At 39.9% G+C, this 24,419-nt stretch overlaps 1 protein-coding gene across 1 annotated transcript in view; it reads left to right on the top strand.

Moving 5' to 3' along the window:
- The window catches only part of LOC143209246 (uncharacterized), a 123,867-nt gene extending 99,784 nt beyond the window's left edge, over positions 1 to 24,083 (top strand). The window contains exons 9-10 of the mRNA XM_076424640.1: positions 18,583 to 18,851; positions 20,025 to 24,083. Of these exons, the coding sequence (XP_076280755.1) occupies positions 18,583 to 18,851; positions 20,025 to 23,672 (3,917 nt within the window). The 3' untranslated portion in view covers positions 23,673 to 24,083. The remainder of the gene's footprint in view (positions 1 to 18,582; positions 18,852 to 20,024) is intronic.
- Positions 24,084 to 24,419: the final 336 nt, after the last annotated feature.

Here is a 24,419-nt window from a genome sequence, read left to right as displayed (position 1 = left end):
TCATTATCAATGACGAATTACTTGCAGTTTTACTAATCTGTAAAGAATATTGAAAACTTTTTGATAAAGTATATCTATACCTGCATGTGTTTCTACATTCAAACATTTAATTTTCTATTATTTGACATATCGTTCAATATGTTTAGATTTTCTGAAGGCTTTATTTCATTTAAATGAAACCTCCATTACAATACTTTTTTCTCTCAATGATTGCAGAAAATAAAATGTTTGACAATCGAAAAAAAAAATTTGTTTACACATTATTTAGTAAAATAATTCTTCTAACATAACAAAAGAGTTCGAGTCTATTCTGCTCTACGGTATAGTGTCCGTTTGAGCTCTCGAGTTTCGCGCTACTGGCCGTATTCGCCGTTTCGAATTCACGACGATACACCCGCGGTCGATTTTCCGTGTCACAACATTAGCATGGTACCAGCCGATAATTGGATATGTCGCGCGTTGCCGGTAACACGGATCGGCTTACTTCAAACCTAAGCAAATTACACTGGTCTACGTACGAGAAGCGATGCCGTGTCCCTCGCGATCGCGATCTTCACCGCGCTAATAATAAGCGCGGGGGCGGGGGTGGGCGCGGGATTAGCGCGACGATGGCCGTGCTAATTTTATAAGACTTTCTTCGAGGGTCACGCTAAGCTTTTTCTCATAATTCGCTTAATTTTGACCGTGAAACAGGAAAAATCCCAGGACAGAAACAGTTCTTAACCAGTTCTATTTAATCCTCCCACAACGTTGCTTGGATATGCAAGTATTTCCACTAATAATATCAAAATCGTCATACGGTTATAATTTTCCCCGTTCCAGGGTAAAAATCCCAGGACAGAAACAGTTTAATCGTCCAACAACGATCCTTGGATGTACATATGTAGAAGTATTTCTACTAATAATATCAAAATCGATTATACGATTATAATTTTTTCCGTTCCACGGTAAAAATTCCAGGACAGAAACAGTTTTTAACAAATTCTGTTTAATCCTCCGACAACGGTGCCTGGATCTGTTTTCACTAATAATATCAAAACCGTCATACGGTTATAATGTTGAAATGTTTTAATGCATAATGTTAATATTGTTTCTATCAACGACTAATCGGAAGATATTGTAACCGTAAAGTCGCTCGGTTGTAAATATAAACACGTTCTAATTTTAGCGATTTAGTTATGACTCATCACAAATAGACATAACTGTGATTAAATAAAAGATATTTACAGTCTACGATTTTATAATCGATTAATTGTAGTTTTCTACTTTATTAGACAAAAATGAGATGCTGAAGATGACCAAATGTTACGACCCAATGTAATTTAAATTCTATTTCTAAGAATTGATCCATATGAATGGGATAATTTGTTTTGCATTATTAATTCTGCGTAACTCGGTTCGAAAAAATTGTTATAAAGTGTGTATCCACTTTATATGTAGACTGCACGACTAAATGATCTAATGATTCGTTATCGTTGCACACAGAATCATTAAAATTAGGAATAAGTAGGTTTAAGAATGTAAAAACTGAAGCCCTTTAAGGTCCGCAAGGACAAATGAGGTATCAGTAAATAATATTAATAATATAAAAAGAAATATGAAAATAATATTTATTTTTGTAAATTAATGCCTGGGATAATGAGAATAATAATGATGTGACGGGGTGAGAGTCAACAAGTTTTAATGACGTTGTTATTAAATATAGCCCTGGCATACAGCGTGGGCTAAATAACCTGTTGCAACTTTGGTACAGCAACGCGTGTGCCTACTTTATTTTCTTTTTTAATTAAATAGAATCGAAGGTTGATCACTTAATGTGCATAATATTTTTTCACATTAACATTGCTAGGAGAATAATTCAACTTTTTTTTATAGGTGGAATAGTATACTATTTTTTTATTCGAATAATTTTTACTAAATCAAAAAACACTCGAATAACTTTTTAAACTTTTCATATTTATGAAACCTTCATGAAGCTTCAGTTGGTTTAAGATAGAACGGTATATTTTTTTTTATTCAAATAGTTTCTGATATAATATGCTATTTAAAAAATTTCATATTTACAATTTATATGTTGTACAATAAAATGATATCGTTGAAAAATTTCTTGTACGAAACTTTGAATATATTATTTATTTACGAGTTTTTTCTCTAACGTTGGTTGTGTGATTAGACTATTAGACTGCGGATCTTCATGCATTTATAGCAAAATGGAGTAGATGAAATTCAAAATTGTAGTTTCTATTTCTTGCAATCGATGCAGACAATTTTTATTTTGCATAAAGATCCGCAGTCTAGTTCTAATCAATCAAGCGAGGACCTACAACTTACATTTCAATTTCTTGTCACAAAGAAGCCAATGTTACGTCACATACAGTTGGCTGACACTGAATAGCGTGAATAACGTTTGACAGTCGGCGATCGCTGCAATTTGTCATATCATTTAAAGGAAATTGTACCATAACTGCAAATAGAGACGAAAACTGACGACGTACGTTTAAGCGAACTGTAAATATTTTGATAAGTTATTCAAACTGGCCTTGTAAATCAGTTACTAAATAATAAAGTGTTGCGAAGAAAAAACATTCAAACGAATTAAAATAGTACTGCTTACACAAATTTGTTTTTAGTCTATGTTTACACTAAAAACATTAAATATACCCACATGTTTTAATACGTCCTGTTACGCGATGAATGATATTTTCCATTTGTGTAAATGATCTATCTGGTGGAACGGTTTTTTACTTAGATAATTTCTTTTCTGTATAAAACATTTGAATAACATTATCATAACTTATTAATTCTGCGGGTAATAAAGAACATAAGCAAATCGTATTCTCTTTTCCAGAATAGAATTACGTACGAGTATATTTATGCTAAAAATACTTGTTTAAGATATTTAAAAAAAAGTACTTGTTTAAGATATTTATTACAAAATATTTCACGGTTTATATGCACGCTTCATTTGCGTAATTAAATACAATTAATTAAAAAGAATAATTATCAATCATTGAAATGTAAATTACATTTTACGCAACAAGTTAAGGCAATGCATGTTTGAGCTGTTAATCGACAATTTTACCAACAGGGAAATATTCTTTGTTTAATTTTTTCTAGAATTCCTATGAAATTTCAAAAATTTTTATTCGAACACTTTGCAATGTCAATAATTGTATATACTTGTAAATAACTGATTTAATATTTCACAAGAATTTGTGTTTAACTTTAAAAAAAAACCGTATATTCAAGTACTAAATTGCAAATTGATTCTTGCAGCTACGTTCTGCGTTAAGCCATTGCAAGCAGTTAAAGATAATTATATTAGGCTTATACCCGGATATTAAGCGTTCCATCAATTATGGACCTAATATCCGGTTGGTTTTCTGAGGCTCAGATTCATGTGCATATCAGCAATATATTAAAAAAACCGATTCTACATCGAATGGAAAAATGTAATTCGAATTTCTATTTATAAAAGTTGATCCATAAGAATGTAATCTGAAGTCCATTTATTGCAATATTAAATTTGCGTGACTCGGTGTGCGAACATTTTTGTAGAATGTATTTAGTTTAAAGATTTTAGACGACAGATTGAAAAAACACACATGTGCTGTTTCATGTACTCGTGTCGGTGAGACAATACTAATCCAATGACAAAACTTTTTTATTTTTAATTATTTTGTAATAAAACATAACAATTACAATATAATTACTTATTAAATGCATATTTATAACAAACACTTTTCACGCTAATCGTGTTGCAGACGCGATTCGACCTCTACGCTGGGAAGGTTGACGTTCGACTCGGTTGAGAAATGTAACATGATACGAGTCAGGTATGGTATATCGGTGAGCCAATACTAACACACATACAACATAATTTGGATCATATTTACTTGTTTAGTTTCATTTTAATCAGTGATCGACGCTTTTGATGTTTGCCGACTGCTCTCGACTTTTAGTCTCTCTTTTCGATCCAAATTATGTCGTTTAATTAAAAAAATGTCATGAACATGTCAGTAAAAATTCATGAAAAAATAATAAAAATCAATAAAGTTTTGTCATTGCATTGTTATTGGCTCACCGATATACCTGACGATATTCTGTTACATATTTCTCGACCGAGTTGAGCAGTCGAGCTTCGATGGTCCTCGAGTGGTGTGGCCCGCAGTGGTGGGGATATTTTTTCACACTTATCGTGTAGGAGATTGCGACACTTATCGCGCCACTACTGTAGTTTCAGCTTATTGAAATTACTAAAATTGCAACAAAAATTTCTGTTTAGCTCCTGATCATTATACTCGATGCAAACAAATTTTATTTAGCATAAAAATCCACAGTCATTGATAACTGATCGCTTGATCATGAAATCAGTGATTTGAAATTTCGGGTAGGGCAACGTCTCATCATCTCATTGATTAGTACATTCACCAGCTGATTTGTATTCCGAATGACTGGACCGTGCGCGGTCTAGATCTCGCGATTCAGAAATTCGTTAATATTCAATGACCGTGTACGAACTAGAGTAGAATGGCTAACGCGATATCGGTGATCTTGGCTGGTCACGACGCGGGAGGAAGCACAATGAAACGAACCGGTAACGATTTGAATCGGAAACTTATCGATGTTGTATACAATACGTCGTGAACGAATGTAATCGTAGTAAACGACCACGGCGAAGCATTCATTGTTCCCGTGTAAAGCCGATAGCCTGGATCCGACAACCCTTACGTCGCGTCGTGAAATCATTGTTATCAGGACTGCAGCCAACTGTGACGTTTCATTGACTCGCACGGGAATCACGTGACATCGATCGCGCTTCAGAGTTCCAATACACCAGTGTCTCTCATTTTGTATTTATACCGCAGCTGATTATGGCCTAACCGACAAATTCGGTGTTTATTGACATCTTGAGAGGTTACATATCTTTAGCCATTTCTCAAATATATGAAATTAGGTTCTTTTAAAAAATTGCAAATAATATATTGCATTAGAACTGTGGTCGGCAAACTCATTAGTCAAAAAAGCCAAATATCAGCAGTACAACGATTTAGATTTCTCCCGAGAGCCAAACTCCATTGTAGGAACCCAGTTTTTAAAAGTACATTAAATAAAACTGAAAATTGTATTGAAATACTATTAAATTCAAATAAAATAAGTTTATTTTAAACGCGTCATTTATGGAAGAGCCGCACTCAAGTAGCCAAAGAGCCGGCAGCCATTTTTCCAAAACACGATTTGTGGTAGCTATGATTGGTAATGGGGTGAGGAGACGAGTGGTTTTGAAGAACTGTTGATAAAGAAAAAATATTTTGTGGTTAAATTGTTTATAAATTCAGTTTTATGTTTATTATTGCAGTAAACATTCTATGAAAGTAATTTTTTTCCAATTTTCCAATAGCGAGATATCATCACCTATAATGGTTTACATCGATAATGGTTGTCTTATTCCACATGCAGAAATTTTTATCTATATTTTAAATTGCTTTTCGAAAAGCAAGTGAGTATAGTTGATATGGTTAAGTTAGGTCTATAATAGTGTTGTATCCACGCGGAGTCGAGCGACTTCCGCAATCAAAGATTCCTTTGTATTTTGAAAAATCAGCTATTTGTCGAGATGACTTGTATTCCACCCTGTGCAGCATGTGAGATAAACGTTTTTATTCACTGGGATAAAGTGACGCCATTATCAGCAGCTGTGACTTCGCTGTGCAGGATGTTTCCTGCAACTTCCTGAAACATCTCCATTATTTAAAATTTTTTTTCAACATTTCAACATGATATCCGTAAAGAACTTCATTTCTTTTTTACATTAAAAGCCGACATCTTTTTGTTGGTCCTTGATAGTCGAGTCAAGAATGAATTCAATAACTTAAATATGTAAGTATTTCATAGTCGCCAGAAATCGTGCAAAAAAATAAAAATAAATAGTTACAATCAATTATGGAAGAGTGTTTAATGAATTCGTACACATTTGTGCACATTCCCGAAACTTGATTAGCAGGCAGCAAATCACTTTCTTATCTGTCATATTACGAGATTTATCACAGTCTAATGCCACACATAACAACAAAAGTTATTTGCAAAATCTTGATAACACTGTGAGTCAAGAGACTGAATACAATCTTAATTTCAATTTCTCCTGTATTACTTTCTGCAACGATTATATAAAGTTGGTGACATTTCTGTATCAAGGTTCTTGTTAACGATCAGTATTATCAGTTATACTTTAATTAACGATTGGTCATAATTTTGCAGTTGTAAATTATTGCGATATAGATTATTTACTTTTGATATATATATATGGAGAATATTCTAAAAAATTATTTTCTTTGCAATTCGATATTTCTAGATCGTTGCAAACCGTAGAAAGGTTCAATTAAAAATTATCATATAAATTGATACCAATTTTCATTCTCGAGATTCCATTCTTTTCATCAACTAATAATAATACTATGTAATCTTGCACTAGCTCAAATAACGAGCATTAAAATAGCATGTGTAAAATAACAAAATCATTAAATATAAGAGTATATAGGAGGGAGAAAAAGAAAAAATATAAAATACTACTGTTGATTCACTCAGTATCGATCAAGTATTCTATAATACGTGAAATTAAAATATTGTAAGAATAAAGTTTGATTGCTTTCACAAACAAGACACTCAATAGTAAAACTGTTCAATTTTTTATGGTTAAAATAAAGATTATATAATATTGAATCAATTAGAACCTAAGATATCTTCCATCAGCCATGGCTAGATTTATTATAAATAAAACTTCAGTGCTGTTATTTTAATTAAGATATTTCAACGAAACAGAACTCATCATATTTTTTATTAATGAATTCTATCAAATTTCATTCCAAGATTCACTTTCGATTCCAAACCGAATTATTCATTTATTTATTATATTGTCATAGATTTCAGAACTCCAGCAGACTTCACAGTCGAGCTCCAACATTTACATGTTATCTTAATTCATCATCGATCACAATGACCTTTATCACCGTTGTTCCAAGATATGCAGCTATCTCTGATATACCATACCTAATAATGCTCACCAGAAAAATTCATGAAGCCCGTGAAACCCACCTGACACCAGCAATCGATGCGTCAGGATGCCACCGAGCAGAACTCCTAGAAATTCGCAATAGAAAAAGGACGACCCAAAGCCGTTTCCGCACAATCGAAGTGTACCGTTTCCGTCGAATGGAGTTCCTCTCGGATTTGTCACACGTCACGGTATCATCGAATATTTTTGTAAGCGTGTTTTTCCCCGGCCAAATCCCATACTGCGTACCGAATCACGTTTACGTCAGGTGCAGTAGCGAGGAACCAAGAAAGAGGGATAGCTAAACCGAGATTAAAGAGAGCGAGAGAGTAAGATAGAGAGAACGCGCGAGAGAGGAGCCTCGAATAGCAGAGGGAAGAGTGTCTCGGTTCGTTTTTACTTTTCCTGTCTTCATCTTCTTGCCTGCTGTCGCCGGGCTAAAATTAACTCACCCTTGCTGCCTATACACACGCTGAACCGATACACAAGCAGCACCGTACGGTCGAAATAAAGAAAGAAGGACGAACGGAACGAAAAAGGAGGGAAGGGAACACGTCCAGGGATACAACGGATCCTCTTTCGGGTCGAAATCTTCAGCGGGAGAGAGAGTTCGCTCTCTTGCCTTCCTTTTTTTTTTCGTACTCTCGGGGTTCTTCTGCGCCGGCTTGTCCCGATCTACCGTGGAGAAGTCCGTTTCGTCTCGGTCAGCTATATGCTTGCTTTGAAACAGAAATTAACGATCGAACGTACACGCAGGAATGTAGAATCACGACTGGGAACGCACCCGGTTCGAGTGTCTCGGGTTTTATCGTCGTTTGACCGCGAATGTTGCGAGATCATACGACCAAGCACCACTCGTTCCTAAGAGGACGCGGACGGAACGGCCCTTCCCAACCCTTGAATGCCGTAGCGTAGCGAATCCTGCTGTATCTCAATCATTTCCCGTGGAATCGTGTAGCCGAGATGATCATGCTTTGCGTAATCAGTCTGATTAGCGAGATGGGATCTAACAGTCTTCTGGGAATTTCGAGAATCTGTGTGCGTTTGACCCTGAAGTGGTATACTCTTTTCTCAGACTAACAAGACTAACGGAATGTGTCTTGTATATGTTATAGTGTGGGTGCAATGCAGCAATATATGTTTTAAAGTTGGGTCCGACACCGAAGTGTTTTCAAAATGTTGATAAGAAACGATGCTGATGAGTTGAAATACTGAAATGATACCATCTATGTGCTGGTAAAGAGGCTGATCTCGCAGACACGCTTAGATTTCACAATCTAATGTATGACTAGACAGCGGATCTCTATGCGAAATAAAAATGTTCTACCTGAACTGCAACGAACTGGAGCGAAGTGGAAGGTTATTTGATTTTAAGCGGAGGATGTAACAGTATTTTTGAATTTGTCTAATGGTTTTACTCTTTTAAATTACACCTACTCATTTTTGTCATAAATGCATAAAATCCGCTGCCTATATTTGAAATTAAGCTTTGCGCACGAAAAGAATGAAGGGTATTTTCGGATCGAAGATGAAGATTAATTGTTGGTGACATGTGCTGGATCATCTTTCTCGAAATACGTTAATCCTACCTTTCAGCAAAGAACGAATATGTAGTGCTATTACTGTTAAGAAAGCAGTGGAGACTGGTGATTGGAGTCAGTCCATAGCTGCTTGGCAGTACTAAAACCACGTTCCAAGGGAAATCGGGGTTAACCTAACCCAGCTCAACAATCTCAACTTCTGTTTATTTGTATTGCTTATGCAGGCCAGATGGCTACGAGGAGTCATAATATTCGAGACAACAAAGAGTGCTACTATTATTACGATGGGGTTAATAAGCTGGCCTGCAGTACCAAATCTTTAAGCTGGTCTACAGAAAGTACCTTGTAAACCTAGACGATCTCCTAACATAGGGTGCGTTCCGTTTCACGCATCACACGCATAGATCGCATTCAATGCGATGCGCGCGTTGATATCGTTCCGTTTCGTTAATGCGCATGATGCGCGCTTGGAAACGGAACGCTTTTCCATGCATTTGATGCCATTCAAAAATGGCTGCTTACATGGGTGACAAAACTTGTTAAATAAAGACATTGAAAAAGAAGAATTGAACAATTGTAGTGATTTGAGTGATACTACCGATATCAGTGACAGCGAAGATGAATTGGAAGATATTTTTGTAAATTTTGATTTCGAATTAATTTATTTATAGTTACATGTTATGTAAAAAATATATTGATTGTATATATTGTATACCTTGAGTAGCCCTCACAGCACTTTCCTTGTCAAGCAACAAGGTCAATACTTCATTGCTTTCTTCACAAATTGTGCTTTGTTTCACAATGTGCTTTACCTGCATCTGCTTTTTTTTCAAATCTACCGCTAATGCATCGGCTACGCATCAAACGCATCACTTCTGAGTTTTCGTAGCTGATGCACGGTTGATGCGAGAGAAGTGGTGGGAATCTGGGAATTCTGTGCGCTCTGATGCGCTGCTGATGCGCGCATTGAATGAAACGGAACGGTTCTCTATGCAGCCTATGCGCATTATGCGTGAAACGGAACGCACCCATAAATAATCGTGAAACAATGCAAGGATACAATATGAATCACTATGGTTTCAGGATCTGTCGATAGATACCTGTTTAGTCAATCTATTTGTCCCAGTCTCGTCACATAGATGTTGAGGAAACTGATCTGTAGTACCAAATAATCATCTACAGAAAGTACCTTGTAAACCTAGTCGACGATCCCGTAACATAATTCTGTAATCGTGAAACAATTCAAGGATTGCAGCATAAACCATTATGGCTTGAGGATCTTTCGATTGATACCTATTTAGTCAATCTATCTCATATGTCAAGTGCTAGGTCTTCTCAGATAGATGACGTGGACACTAACAGTGACATCTTCTGCAATTCAATGGAATTTCTTCAAAATAATTGATGTTTCTTGTAATGATCACGTTAAATAATGATGACGTTTAATAATGTTTTTACCCGCAAAATAGATGACATTAGGTGGAATGAAATCTGATCTGTGAAGGCTATCAATCATTATAGCAGAGAGGTTGCCGGAGACTCTCAGCAGACCGCTGACAGAGACAGCTGCAGCTGTAGTTTACATTTTTCTACGAATATTTATATTTATTATACAACACTCATTATACAAATTACTGGCTAATTTTAAATCTCATGTTCTATTATAATTCTAATTCTCTAATACTATTGGCTCATTGTAATGATCGAAATTTCAAAAGATATCTCAACTTTAGTTTTTGGCTTCTATGTACATATACATAATTCGCTAATCGATCACAAGCTTGCGATTAAGCACTGGTAGCAAGAATACATTTAATCTTCCCTAGCCTTCAACCAACAATGTTTCCTAGCGGAAAACTATTTTCATGTCTCGAAAAGAATCGACCAATGCATAAGATCTTAACCGATAAACGCAACTCACATTTCTCAGAATAATACTAGGTAATCGTTTATCTTTGTTACAAACTCGTTAAGACTATCAAACAATATTTATCCTTCTAGTCCCATGTACAAGATAGAGAGAATCATGATAACACAGACGGATTTTAACCCTTGCATTCGGAGCTATTTTAACTCGAAAATTAAACATTTCTTCCGACCTAGAATTTCTATGTTATTTTTTTCATATTATTCTTTGCATTTCATGCATATAAAATTGATATAATACCTCATACAATACTTAAATGTTTAGTAATTGTTTAGATACCAAAATATTTAATAATGGTACAGTAATTTTCAGTGGTAACTCTGTATCTTTCGTAACATGTAACTTTGACCGAATAGCAAAATCGGACAGCAAAAATTTGACGGCTCATGGCAAATTTTGAGATCGACATTTTGCCGACTTTTCTGACCAAGTACCCCACCGTGGGTCGTAGCAGAGAACTATGCAGATCGGCCAAAATTCTATCCACTGGTCCCGAAAGGACCGAGTTCAAAGCACCACGATAAATAGGACCTGCATTACATGCCAATTAATTTCGCGAATATGCAAAGTCGGGATGCGGAATCCTCGGGCCGACCGAGAGCATTTACGCGCGGCTGCTCCCCGAGCAAGTTATACGATACCAGCGAGACTTAACGTCGAAAGTCTCAATGACATATCCCACTTTGACTTCCCTTCTGACGATACTCTGCGGCTTAGGCGACTGTGCTCTGGTCACCAGAGCTTGTCGTGCGTGTGTCGGGGCATTTAGGACGTGTGGCGCAACAATACCGCGTTTAAGTTGAAAAACAAACAGCCTGGAACGGGCTCCGATAGCAGTACGATTTATCGAGGCGCCAGGTGTCGGATCCATTAGAGATCCATGGGAACTTCGTTTCTAATTTGGGCCTGTCATCTGTGAAATCGCTGATCTAGAACGGCATTTGGGTGGGGACTTAACCCTTTTACACTCCGAAGTTTCCTTCTTTTTCGTTCCTTCGAAGTTAACAAAAAACTTTCTGCCGTTTTCAGTGTTTTATTCGAAATGTACTTTAAAAAGTTTCTTCTTGATCGATACTAATTTTGAACAATATTTTTTTAGTAATTAGACAGCGGATCTATATGTAAAATAAATATGTGAATATTGATCCAGTTTGACGGGCAAGATCTTAATACAAGAAGTATCTGTTCAGTGCAAATGGGTTGAAAAATTCCTGAACCCTCTTCAAAATGATTGCAACATACTACATACTTAATGACTAGACTGCGCATCTTTGTGAAAAATAAAAATTGTCTGCATCGATTGCAAGAAGTTGGAAACCAAGTCGAATGTTATATCTTCCCTTAATGTCTTTAATAGAGGAGAAATCATATATTGACATCTTCAATTTTTAAAATATTTCAACAATTTTGAATTTCGTCTACTCAATTTTACTATAAATGCATAAAGATCCGCAGTCTAATAATGACAAATGATGTTTAACTTCATTATAATTTACGTACGTTAAAATCGAATTCGAACATTAATTCGGTTTAATATACAGGGTGTCTCAGCTGAAGGAGGCCACCTAAATATCTCCTTTATTTTTAATGGCACAAAAGATATTTATGGCATAATTTAAATGGTATCGAAGGAGGAATATATCATAGAAGAACAATTTTTATTTGTCCGGTTATCTTTTAATAGTTTTTTCAGGGTCATCGTTATTTTTTATCGGGAAAACTCTTTTTTTATTACATTTTTTTAATGACTTAAGCATATTCTGCTTGTATTTTTTCAGCCGTTATAAGATGAAATTTAAAAAAAAGTTTTCCCGATAAAAAAATAACGATGACCTTGAAAAAACTATTAAAAAATATACCATTTCAATTATGCCATAAATATCTTTTGTGCCATTAAAAATAAAGAAGATATGTATTTAGGTGGCCTCTCCTTCAGCTGAGACACCCTGTATAAAACATTAATACAAGAATTGACCTGCGCAAGGGTTAAAAAACTCGTAAACCACCCTCTTAAAGACATTGCAGAATAATGACGACTCGTAGCCAACACTTCTCGTCGTCACCGGTGTCGCATCTCCGCGTCAGACGTTCGCGCATATGATTTAACGATGTAATTAATTATGATATCACAACCGACAGTTCCGGAGCTCGCTGACGGAACAGAATAGCAAATCGACAAGCTGAAATAGTTATCTCGTTTCGAGAAAAAGTACATGATGTATATGTACATAGATCTCGAAAGTTGCGTGGATCGATCGTTCCAATGAATTCGCGTTGGTGGTGAAGGAAGGCTGGAATTAGGAACGGGTTAAGACAACGTTCTCCGCGTGGGTTTCCCTTTTTTTTGGCATCCCTTAAGCCTGTTTCTATCTGGATGGGTTCTAGAAACCTCGAGGTAGCCGCTCCGAAGTCTGTTGCAAACGCCCATTCGGTATTAATATTATTGGCTTCGAGATACACAGGGATGCGCATAATTATAGATTCAAGGGAATTCCGACAGAGAACCTGCTCAACACTAGGTTTACGGAGCACTAAAAGTGACTATTTCACATTCCTTTCTAAAAATAACAACAATGTGTCTATCCAGATTTTTCGCTATATATTTTTTTAACACTTTATCTACCGGAAGCCTATTAAATAGGATTTTCAATCATTGATTCTCATGTGATCTCTGTATACTATTTACTCAAAATAGTACATTTTTCTTTTGTATTTCACCCATCTCTGAGTATAACACCAGCAAACTGATCCATCAGCTTATGTACAGTGTCTTTATTTTAAATAACATTTTAGAAAAAACCAATAAGATTCAATACTTACCATCTCCTGAGATAATTAACACGTTGGTGGTCTATGGCCAGGGTGGTTATATTGAAAACAAATACAGTCAGACGGATGCCATTGAATAAAATTTATAATGTATAATTGCTGTCAGCAACATTCATACTATGGATTAAGTAAACAATAATTACGCGGGACAGACAATTGATAATTGATATCTCGCTGTGTATCGAACGAAATTACTTTCGAGGACGCATAAATTGTGTCGTCAGTTTTGTTGGGAAATTCAATCGAAACACCACATAATAGATCGGGAGCGCATTCTAATTAAAAGCGTGACGCCATCGGCTACGACAAAACTCTCCTGTTCGTGACAGTTTCGCTTGCTGAACGTAGCGCTCTCTACCGCTCGCACCGTCTATTTGTGACAATAGTTTTTCCTAAAAATATAAACAGGTGACCTAAAATTGATCGAACGACTTCCATTGCTTTCCAGTCGTTTTTTCCCCATAGTATTCTTCTATCAAGAAATTTCCGATACACGTCGATGAAAGTATGTACTGCAACCGAATCCTGTTTTTGATTTTCAGGGCACAAATTATAACCAATTCTATTCCGCAAAATATTGAATACATGTTTATTGTAAATATGTATATCTGTATGAACGAACACCTTATCCGATTAGATAGTCTACGATCGATAAAGCATGAAATTATGACGTTTACGATAGCAAAGTGAACATACACCGTCAACGAGTCCTCTCCTTGTAACTCTCTTTATAAACAATTGGTTTCTAATGAAAGCTAGAGAATAATTATTATGCTGTATTATCGATGTGTAGCGTGTTACAAATAGGTGGTAGCGTATGTAGCCGTAGACTGCTATTCGAAATGAATTGAAAAACTATTTGCCAATAAACGAAATGAACCAAATCGATCACCGGAGTTTCAATTAATGTCAAACCTGTGTTCAAGAAACTAGCATTCGTATCCGAGGCGTCCCGAATTCCTTTTCACATCCCTGATCATCATTACACTTTCATGAGCATGATCGAGAGCCGGCCATCGAGCAAATACTTTTTCATTCGATTCATTAAATCACAGTTGAAGTAGATACGGGTGCATGCGTTCATCAGCTGCTCCAACTGTCGTTTTCGGTCATCAACGATCGTTCAGTTTGTCGTTTGTGCATTGTAAAAACCACATTTGCTAGTTTGTTGGTGTAGAGAAAAAACCTTCATTCGCAGAGGGAGAAAGTTGTTTTGTAGAAAGTGATCCTTCTTTGCATTCGGTGTTCATTCAGTGTGCAATTGTACAGGAGTAGAGTAACCCCTTTTTTAGGAAATAAAGTGAAATTACTCGTTAATTATTAGGCTCGGGGCTAATGAAGGTCAATACATTTTTACTCAGAATTCGACATTCTTCCATATTTTGGTATAAAAAATATAGTATTCCATTAAAAAAAAATAAAGTCGACCTTCAAATCTCTGAAACGCTTCCACCTGTAAACAAAATAAATACACTAGGTACATATAGTCCAGTCAACGAAAAGTTGTAGAGGGAAATGGAAGGAACACAATTTTTAACTTTGGATCTTTGTTTGGATTAGTTAGGAGCTAAACATACTAACCCACTCCTAGGAGGTGAGCGAGGTTGCAGGGGGGCACGTAGAAGATCCCCTTTTTCGGTTTTCCGCTTATATCTTGGAAACTATGCGAGATAGCGAAAAACTGAATCCAATCAATTTTGTGGCACATTTTGTCAGCTTTAATTTTGTATAGAATGGTCTTATCGCTAGGACACATAGTTTCCGAGATATAAGTGGAAAACCGAAAAAGGGGACCTTCTACGTGCCTCCCTGCACTCCGCTCACCTCCTAAGAGTAGGGACTTTTAGTATGTTTTCCTCCTAACTAGTCCAAACAAAGTCCCAAAGTTAAAAGTTGTATTCGTTCCATTTCTCTCTACACCCACCTTATGAGCATTTATTGACTGGACTAATAACGTACCCCTTCAGATCATGCAACCTCTGTATACAAAACTTTCGTGCAACGCATTCTTTGGAAGTTATATAGGTGCGCAAGTTGCGTGGGCCACCCTGTCTGTTCCTCATTTTTAAACAGTCTCTTTGTATTTATCTGCACCTGTAGTATTCACCACGTCTCTAATATTAATGGGGTCGAACAATTCGGCAGAATTTTTTCGTAATCGGTGTTTATTCAACGTGTGATTATACAGGAGTAGCTTCACAACTGATGTTTCAACTTAACTGCGGCTGGAGATATATTTTCTTCGTTTTTAGACAGTCGCTTCGAATTCACCTGCACCTGTAATATTCACCGCGTCTCTAATATTAATGGGGTCGAACAATTCGGCAGAATTGCAAGATGGGTTGCGCAATTCCCATTGTGGAGGTAACAACACGGGGTCTCACGGATTCAGCGCATTAGCCGCAGATCCCTGAACTAGCCTAAAACCTCTGCAGGGAGAAGGTAGGGCGTGCCATTGGGGTGGCCACCCTTTGCGGGTCAGTGATGGGTCAATCACCTAGGGAGTGCTGCCATCCGAAATCGGTGCAGCGAAATTCATGGAACACCGGTTGCTCGTCCTCAACCCTTGCGAAGCGTTTCGGAGAACCCTGTTCATCAAATTTTCGCGACACCACCGTTTGCAAGAGTATGCAAACAAGAGTGCCTACTGTTTCGCTTGAATGACCAGACCAGTTTCAGAGAAGTCGGGTGGACTGATCCCCCTTTCTATGTCTGTGTCAATGTGTCTGTCAAACTTCACTCTTTGCCATTGCTTGGCAACTTCTGGATGATGAATAATTTCGCAATACACGTAACAGTCAGTCTCATAATTGATGACACGCCCTTTAAATCACAGTAACCTTTTTACAAATGGACCATACGACTTCGGTTTTTCTGCCAATCAAGACGGATTAGTTTACTGGATCACATGTAAATGTTCATCAGGCACAAATAAAAAAGTTGTGCGAAGCACAGAGATACTTTCAAAATGTTCATTACACGTCTTTACTTGGCAGTAAAACTGAAGTCGTACGGTCTGTTTATGAAAAAAACGGGTTTTTAAAAATAAATCCTTATTCGATCGTATATTGCAATAAAAATTCAGCTGCGTTCAGTGCTGAGCAGTGTTAAGGGTGTTTCACTCTGTGCAATCATATGCTTAATTGTTTCTACCGTTAAAAGCTACAGTTGCCTTTGGAAGAGTCCACAAATTTATTCTATGCAGAAATCGTAGAAGAGTTCGTAGCCCTAAAACCACACCCTTTCACGGAAACTGTTAAAATATCAAGCAAAAACGAACGAAATGAACGAAACTAAAAACTCACCCGCAGTGTGTATAGAATAAAAAGGTCCATGACGCTCCGAAATTTTTATAACATCAGCAATATGTTCCGCAATATGCTAACCCAGGTGTTGTCGTGTACCGTTTCGAATCAGCCGCGCATACCGATTCAAGTGAGCTGACACAATCGCTCGGAACGTTTCCGATGGTAGTTAACGACCTGGGTCAAGGTGGACCCGGATACCGCCGTGCAAGGGTTAATGGTCGAATTTAGTGTCCCGACGGCGCGTCACTTTGTGTAGAGCCAGGACCAATCGCAGGAGCAGAGTTCCTGTCGGAGATGAGGTGCGACTGTTGCTATACGGTGTGGTACAGGTGGGTGGTGCCAGGGTCGGCGAGGAAGGGGGTGCTCCGGGGGCTCTAGACTAGATCGATAATGCATCTCTTGGCGGGCGTAGTTCCTCTTAGTCGGCGACGATCGCTCCTGCGGCCAGATATCCTGCTCGTTTCCTTCTGGAACTCGTGAGTAACCGGCACTCTCCGACACCGCCAATCACATCGTGTCTCTCCTCGAACAAATTCCTTCTCTCTCTCACTCTCTCCCCTCTCTATCTCTCTCGTTCGCTTTGCATCCGCGGTTTTTCTGCGCAGACCAAGCTGATCCGATCGAACTCGGACGCGGAATCGACTCTCGGTGTCCGGTCTCGTCCTTTGGACCTCTCGGACTTGTTTTTCTCCGGCTCCGTCACGGTCCGACTCTCTTTCTCTCCCTCTCTCCGCATCCGTCAATGATTTTTTCGGATGATTTGGGCGTTTCTCTCTGACCCGCGTTTCTGCCGCACCCCTGTCTCGCGTTTTCTTGCCAGGATCCAGTGAAGTGTCGTGCTGTGCACCAGAAGTTGCGTAACTGCATCCGGAAGCTCTCGGGTCGTTGCTAGGTTGCTAGGCCAGTGATGCTGCGAGTAATCGTGTAAGATGAACGAACGTATTCTCCTATGGAATTTTCAATCTCATCTGTACGCGGAAATTTGCGTTTTTGAGAATTTCGTCGGATCGTGAACAAGCGTTTTCCAGTTTCGTTCGTACAATCCTGTTACTTGTGAGATTAATTTGCTGATCCGCGAAGCCATCTCGTTTGAAGTCGAAGCACAATTAGCTTGATAACGAAGGGGATTTGCGTAACCCCTGGTAGCCGCGGGTAACGATTCGGATTTGTGCGGAGTGCTTCTTGAATTCTTTGTAGATTCGGAACCCGTAAATGAAAGGTCTCGTTTTCTCCGTCGTCTGGTTTCTTAACGTGGCGGAGTTGTGAGCGAAATGCATGGGAATTTTGCGCCGACTTTTATTCGACGAAGTTCTTTGCTGGTTACGTAGACATGTCGGTTAAAGAAGGCCTGCGATGTCATCGACGAAATGAGATTTCCGAGAGAACATTTTTGTCGATTTTAGTGAAATCTATGTGAGCGATGTTAAAAGTTCTTGGAAAGATATTTGACATGTAACTTCTTATCGACCATCGGCCATATTGGAGGAAATTTAACTCGGGGGACAGACACCCTCCTTGAAACCTCGTTTCTTTCGTATATTTCGAAAACTAGAATTATGAAAATAATTTGCTTCGGATTGTGGATTTTCGACAGGGTATTTTAACCCTTTGCAACTCCCTACTATTTTAAGTGTTTTATTGGAAATTTATTTATTTCAAATGAAATAAATAAAGGAAGAACCAAATAAAACCCGTTTCATTTACATTTTTCTTTCTCTGATGTCGAGTCACACTCGACAAAGGAAGTACAAAGGTTAATAGTCCAAGAAAATTTCAGTAGCCGAGGAAAATGATTTTTATGCAGTAATTGCATCGTGTATAGAGTTCAATTACACTGCACATCAATTTAGTTTTTATTCGGAGGGTGTGGAGTATGAATTAAAATCTGCTTCAACGGAAGATCTAAGTTTTATTTATAATTTTCAGAACCTCTTCAGCATGCGCTGATTCCTGAAGCGGATAATGTAGCGGACAGCGAGGATTCGGAAGACGAGTGGAACTATTATCGCGTTGATCCGAACAAAGAAAAAGAGTCGACGACGCCCGTCGACGACGAACCGCAACAAGCTAAACAAGAGGAGAAAATCGAAAGTTCCGAAGTTCCTGTCGAAGAGAACGCCTTGACAATCCATCTTAAGGACCTAAGCGCAGAGATTAAATGGAAGGAAGAGTCGCCTGAGCTTATTAACACGGAGGTACACGTTGATTAACATTTTTCTTTTATACTTCTTACTTAGAGGAATTTGCTCGTTACAAAATTCTAATGACTACTCCTGTTGCAGATCTGAGGCAATAAGAAAATTGTAAATGCACGCTTGAATACCAGTAGAGACATTTAGTTCATTATAAATACCAAGATAATCAGAGCCATTTATGGTAGTAATCATTCACCTGTGGTATATTTGAAGAGGCAAGAGTATAACTCTGTGCTGGGAAGAAACATTTAAAAATGATAGAATCACAATAAAAAATATCTAGCACTTCATTTTATGCAAACTTTGCAAGTTCCTAGAGAATTCATAAAATCATGTCTATTTTAAAAATGATAGAATCACAACAAAAAATATCTAGCACTTCATTTTATTCAAACTTTGCAAGTTCCTAGAGTATGCATAAAATCATGTCTATTTTTGACTATGGTAATTTGACTTTGTACGTGTTTGTACAATTTAGAACCATTTTAATCTGTAAAGGAGTTTGCACATATGCTAGAAAGTCTCTAAAAGATATTAATTATTAGTGTTAATATACAGTATACTACATTCACCTTTACCAACAAAGTACTGGAAGCATAGGTACATTTGTAAGCTGGAATTGTTAAATTGATAATTATAAATCAAAATTAATTCTTATACTTAATAAGCAAGGATTAAACCTGAATTACTGTTTAGCTGCACTATGGATTTTCAAACTCATTTAGTAAACACCAGGTGTTTCTCTTCCTTGTCTGTTAAAAGATAATACAAAATAGTTTTCTTCGTGTATGTCAGACAATGTTTCTTATTGTAGTCCATCGAATAATGTTCAATTAACACTAACCTTACCATGACCGGTCAAATGACCGCTTTCACATTCTTTATTTTTCAATTATTGAAATTATAAAGATGCTTCCATTAGAAATTATTTAATAAATTTCTTTATTCGAGCACGTATTATTATAAAAGTTGTGAGAAATCTGAATAAATTCAGTCTTGTAATTTTGTCTGACACGTGTTGTACCCGGTACGGTTAGTGTTAAATCCAAATAGATTTCAAAGCACATGTCTATGTCTTCATTGGTATTCTGTGTTGACAACTCGTAATATCAGTAGAAAAGCATTAGCAAAAATTAGTATTCACCATTCTAAGTGATCGGTTTCTGTCCATAGATTAGCGCCGAGGAAAAGAAAGAGGAACAGCAGGAGGAATCTTTCGCGGACGAGAAGGACAAGTTAAAAGACATGGATTTTCAGCTAAACCCGGATGCGGCAGAGTTCGTTCCCGTCTCTCCTCAGTTTGCGGGAGCTCGAATAAACCTCATGGAAGATTTCCCTATCTCTGGTTCGCCTTTGAAACAGGTTCCGCAAATGGATGACATTCAGGTGCCCAGCCAGAGCGAATTCGACGAGGAAATATGTCAGCGACCACGAGAGGTCGAACCGGAAGAAAAAGAATATCAGAACGGAGTTCACGTACAATCCAACGATGACACGGATTTTATCACTGAAAGACAGAAGGTCATAGGCTTTACCGGGAACTTGGACGACTCCGTGGTCTCGTCGACGAAAGCGGAGTTCGGCGACGTGTCGTCTGCCAGCTTTTTAACGACCACCGACTTCCACAGGACCGATGTCTCGACGATCGACGAGTCTTTTTCTAGTTACGAGCGCGACTACGATATCGCCAAGGACCCCATGGCCATGTCTTTGACGCCCAGCGATTTTGAAGCAGCATTCGACAAGGGCGCTGACTTCGAGGGCGAGTTTGAACTCAAGAAGAGTGTCGACTTGAATGCCGTACACAATCTCAGCAACACCGACCTGGACGACAAAAACGGCAGCATGGAGGAGCAAGGTCTAACTGCTCAATCCCCGGAGTTGCATCCAGAGCTTACAAACTTAGCATCGCCGGAAACTGAACAACCGTCGCACACACAAGCCTTCCCCGGAGAGCCCGCAGAGCTCGTGAACCTCTCTTCTCAGCAGGAGGACATTTTCATCGAGCACACGGACAAACCGAAATCTCCCTTCGACTTACCGAACATGCAATCGGAGTCTTCCCAGGCGGAGCAACAAGAGGCCGTGAGATCCGAGCATTCTCCTCTGACGGAGAATTATTCTGCAGAGTTCGAGTCGGAGAAACAGCAAGACTCCGTCGACAACGAGCAAGCGCTGTCACCGTCCACCGTCGACAACGAGCAATTGCTGTCGCCGTCCACCGTTGACATCGAACAAGCTCTGTCGCCGTCCACCGTTGACATCGAACAAGCTCTGTCGCCATCCACCGTCGACAACGAGCAACCGCTGTCACCATCCACCGTTGACATCGACGAGAGCAAGCCCATAGACGAGGCCAGCGAAGACGCATTGCTCCCAGGAAACGAATTCCAGAAAGAAATCGACGCCAAGGAATCGGACACGCCTTCGTCGCTGTCGCCAGAACCTGACGCGATGGAGAGCGACCTCGTTGCCCCTGTCGAGAGCGATAAAATCGCGTCTCCACTACCTACGTTTAACACGATACTTCATTCGAATATATTCAGACCTCCACAATACGACTCCCAATCGTATTCGACCGAATCTGGCAGCATTGGTCAAACCCAGACGATAGAATCAGAAGATGTGTGTCAATCCCCTGTCCCAGAATCGCGCGAGGTTTGCGAATCACCGGTCGCAAAGTCTGATGGCATCCGTTCAGCCTCTTCCACAGAAGCGTTAGACGTTTGTCCAACAGCTCCGACGTCTCAACAAATAATCGATTCTTTCGAACCATCGTTAACGACAGGACGGTACGAGATTCCCGAACTTTCGCCAGTGGAAGCGAACGACGTTCACGAATCTCCATTGCCGACGACCGATATCTGTCAATCCCCAATCGAAAAGGCAGGTGATGTCCTTTCAGCCTCTTCCACAGAAGCGCTCGACGTTTGCCCAGCCAGTCAAGAAGTAACCGATCCTTTCGAATCATCGACCTTACCAGCGTACGAGCTTCGTACATCTTCGCCAATGTCAAAGGGTGATGTTTGCCAATTGCCTCCGATGATGAGCAACGACGTTTGCGAGTTCTCGTCGGCGAAGGACAATGACTTTAGCGAATCACCGAATATGGAGGAATGCGATCCGATTGTCCAGATTTTGGATTTACAACCCGCCGAAGAGAAGCGCGCCGAATCCCCGCAGCCGACGCAAGAGAATTTGTTAGACTTCGCCGAAGAGCAGGAGGTTTGCATGAAGAAGGAAGTGGAGGCTGAACCGACACTGCCCCTTTCACCGCAGAATGTCGAAGAAAAAATTGCCTCACCTGTCGATGATACGATCTGCCGCATGAAGTCTGCCTTCGAGCAGGAAACCGAAATAGTTCCTGAACCAAAGGAGACCCTCCTGGAGCTCGAGGTTGCCGAAACAAAGCCGCAGGAAGTAGAAGAGCAGGTGAAAGAACCCGCACTCAGTCTATCAGAGTCTATGCAAGAATTCACAGGTTTGGAATGCCAGTTGCAACCGAAATCGGATGATGTTCCGGTGAGCAGCCCAATTCCAGAGATCCAGGAGGAAATTTCAAAGAAAGAGGAGGTGCCGGAAGTGAAAGAGACCTTCGAACCCGAGAAACCTGAGGAACCCGCTGTCGAAGTAGTGTGCAAGCTGCAGCAAGTGGAGAAAGTCGAAGCAGTTATTCCGGAGGTGAAAGAACCCGAAACCAAGAAGGTACCAGAAGCTTCTGATACAAAAATCTCAGAGATGGCCGCGGTGACGGCTGCAGCGGCCGCAGTCGCAGCAAGCGCAGTGGGTGCAGTCGCTGCAACCCAGAGCAAAGCGAAGGTGAAGGCCCCAGCTAAATCGTCATCGAAAACCGCGGTGCCGAAGACTGGACAAAAATCGAATCCGACATCGCCCTCGAAATCGGTGACTTCCACGACACGAGCATTAGCTGGAGTGGCTAAGAAACCGGCGACAACGGCAACCGCTCGTCCGAAGGATCTGGACGCGCCGAAGAAGACAGCTTCCTCGATCGCAACGAGCAACAGAATGGCGGCCGCGAAGCCCACCTCGAAAACCACCACCACAACTGCCACAATGAAACCCGCTAGCAAGTTGAACGCGAACGCCACCGCGAAACCAAAACTCGCCACGACTGCTTCGAAACCGGCTCCGAGCGAGAAAAAACCGACAGCGAACGGCGACGTCAAGCCCCTGAGCAAACCGGCCGCGGCGACCAAGACTTCTACCACCACGAAGGCTGCGCCGATGACCAGACCCGCGGCGCCGAAGACCACGACTACGAAAACGTCAACCTTGACGACGACAACGAAGACGAGACCCGTGTCGGCCACCACCACCGCCAAAACCAGCGCGACCGCGAAATCCAGCGCTGCTACCACCACAACGACGGCGGCTATCTCGAGACCGAAGAGCGTTCCGACTACTGGAATCGCGGCGAAGCCTCGTCCGTTGTCAGGAAAGCCCCCGATTATCGACAAACAGGTGAAAGAGACGGCCAACAAACAGATTTCCATGGCGCGGACCACCACCAAGACAACCCGCTCCGCGACTAGCACCACCACGACGACCGCTGCGAAACGCGTGTCCGCGACGACAAAGACCACCACAGCAGCCTCGCCTATCAAGAAGGTCAATGCCGTGTCGAAAGTGTCCGGCCGAATCGCGGCCGGCGCCAAAACGACCACCGAGAAAGCCAAGGTCCTCCAGAACGGCGTGTCCGAGAAGATAGAGATGAACACTATCATCGACGACGTGCCCAAGAAGGACCTGTCACCGGTGGTCACGCCGAACGACAACCAACTGATAATGAGCTCCGACTGAATCCACGGCGGTGGACAGCCGGGCTCTCTCGATCCTTAGCTTTATGTTGATCGTATGTCACGCACCGAAAAATGTCGTTCTTTCTTTTTTACGAAGAAAGGAGCTGAAACATCCGCTGAAGTAGTTGATTAGGGAACATATAACGAACCGGAAGGAGTTTTTACTAAAATGACTAGCGTAAAGTATAAAAGATAATATATTAATGTGTACATGTACCGATGAAGTGACGAGTGCGTTTATCTATATTGGCGAACGAGAGAACATGTGAACGAATGGTTAAACAGAAAGATAGAGAGAGAGTGATAGAGAGATACGGCGTGTATGCGTGGGTGGATGCGCGTGAAAGAGAGAGAGTGAGAGAGAGCATATCCTTTAAACAGAAAAAAAAACACAAAATATATGCTATCGCTTCTGACTGCTTCAGTCGTGTTGGGAAAACAATGATGTCTCGCTGGAAGAGGAAGATAAATAGAAGGGAAAAACAAGAAGAGAAAAAAAACGTAATGCGGAAAAGGATATCGGTTGTTTTGTAAATAAATCGAATGCGTTTCCAAGCGGTCTCTGAGATTACCGGAGGAGAGTGTCCACGTGGTGCTGCAACTGGCCTGTAAAGAATCGAAACACACACACGACCGGTGAAAGAGAGGCGAGAAAGAGAGAAAAACACAGGCGCAACCAACTAGACCGACGAGGTGTGAAATTCGAGATCCGAAGGAAGCGTTACGCGTCACACACTTGACCGCATGA

Source organism: Lasioglossum baleicum, chromosome 6 (assembly GCF_051020765.1).
Source record: "Lasioglossum baleicum chromosome 6, iyLasBale1, whole genome shotgun sequence".
Taxonomy (NCBI): Eukaryota; Metazoa; Arthropoda; class Insecta; order Hymenoptera; family Halictidae; genus Lasioglossum; species Lasioglossum baleicum.
The sequence above is the reverse complement of the archived record's forward strand: the minus strand, read 5'-3'. Positions and strand labels throughout refer to the sequence as shown.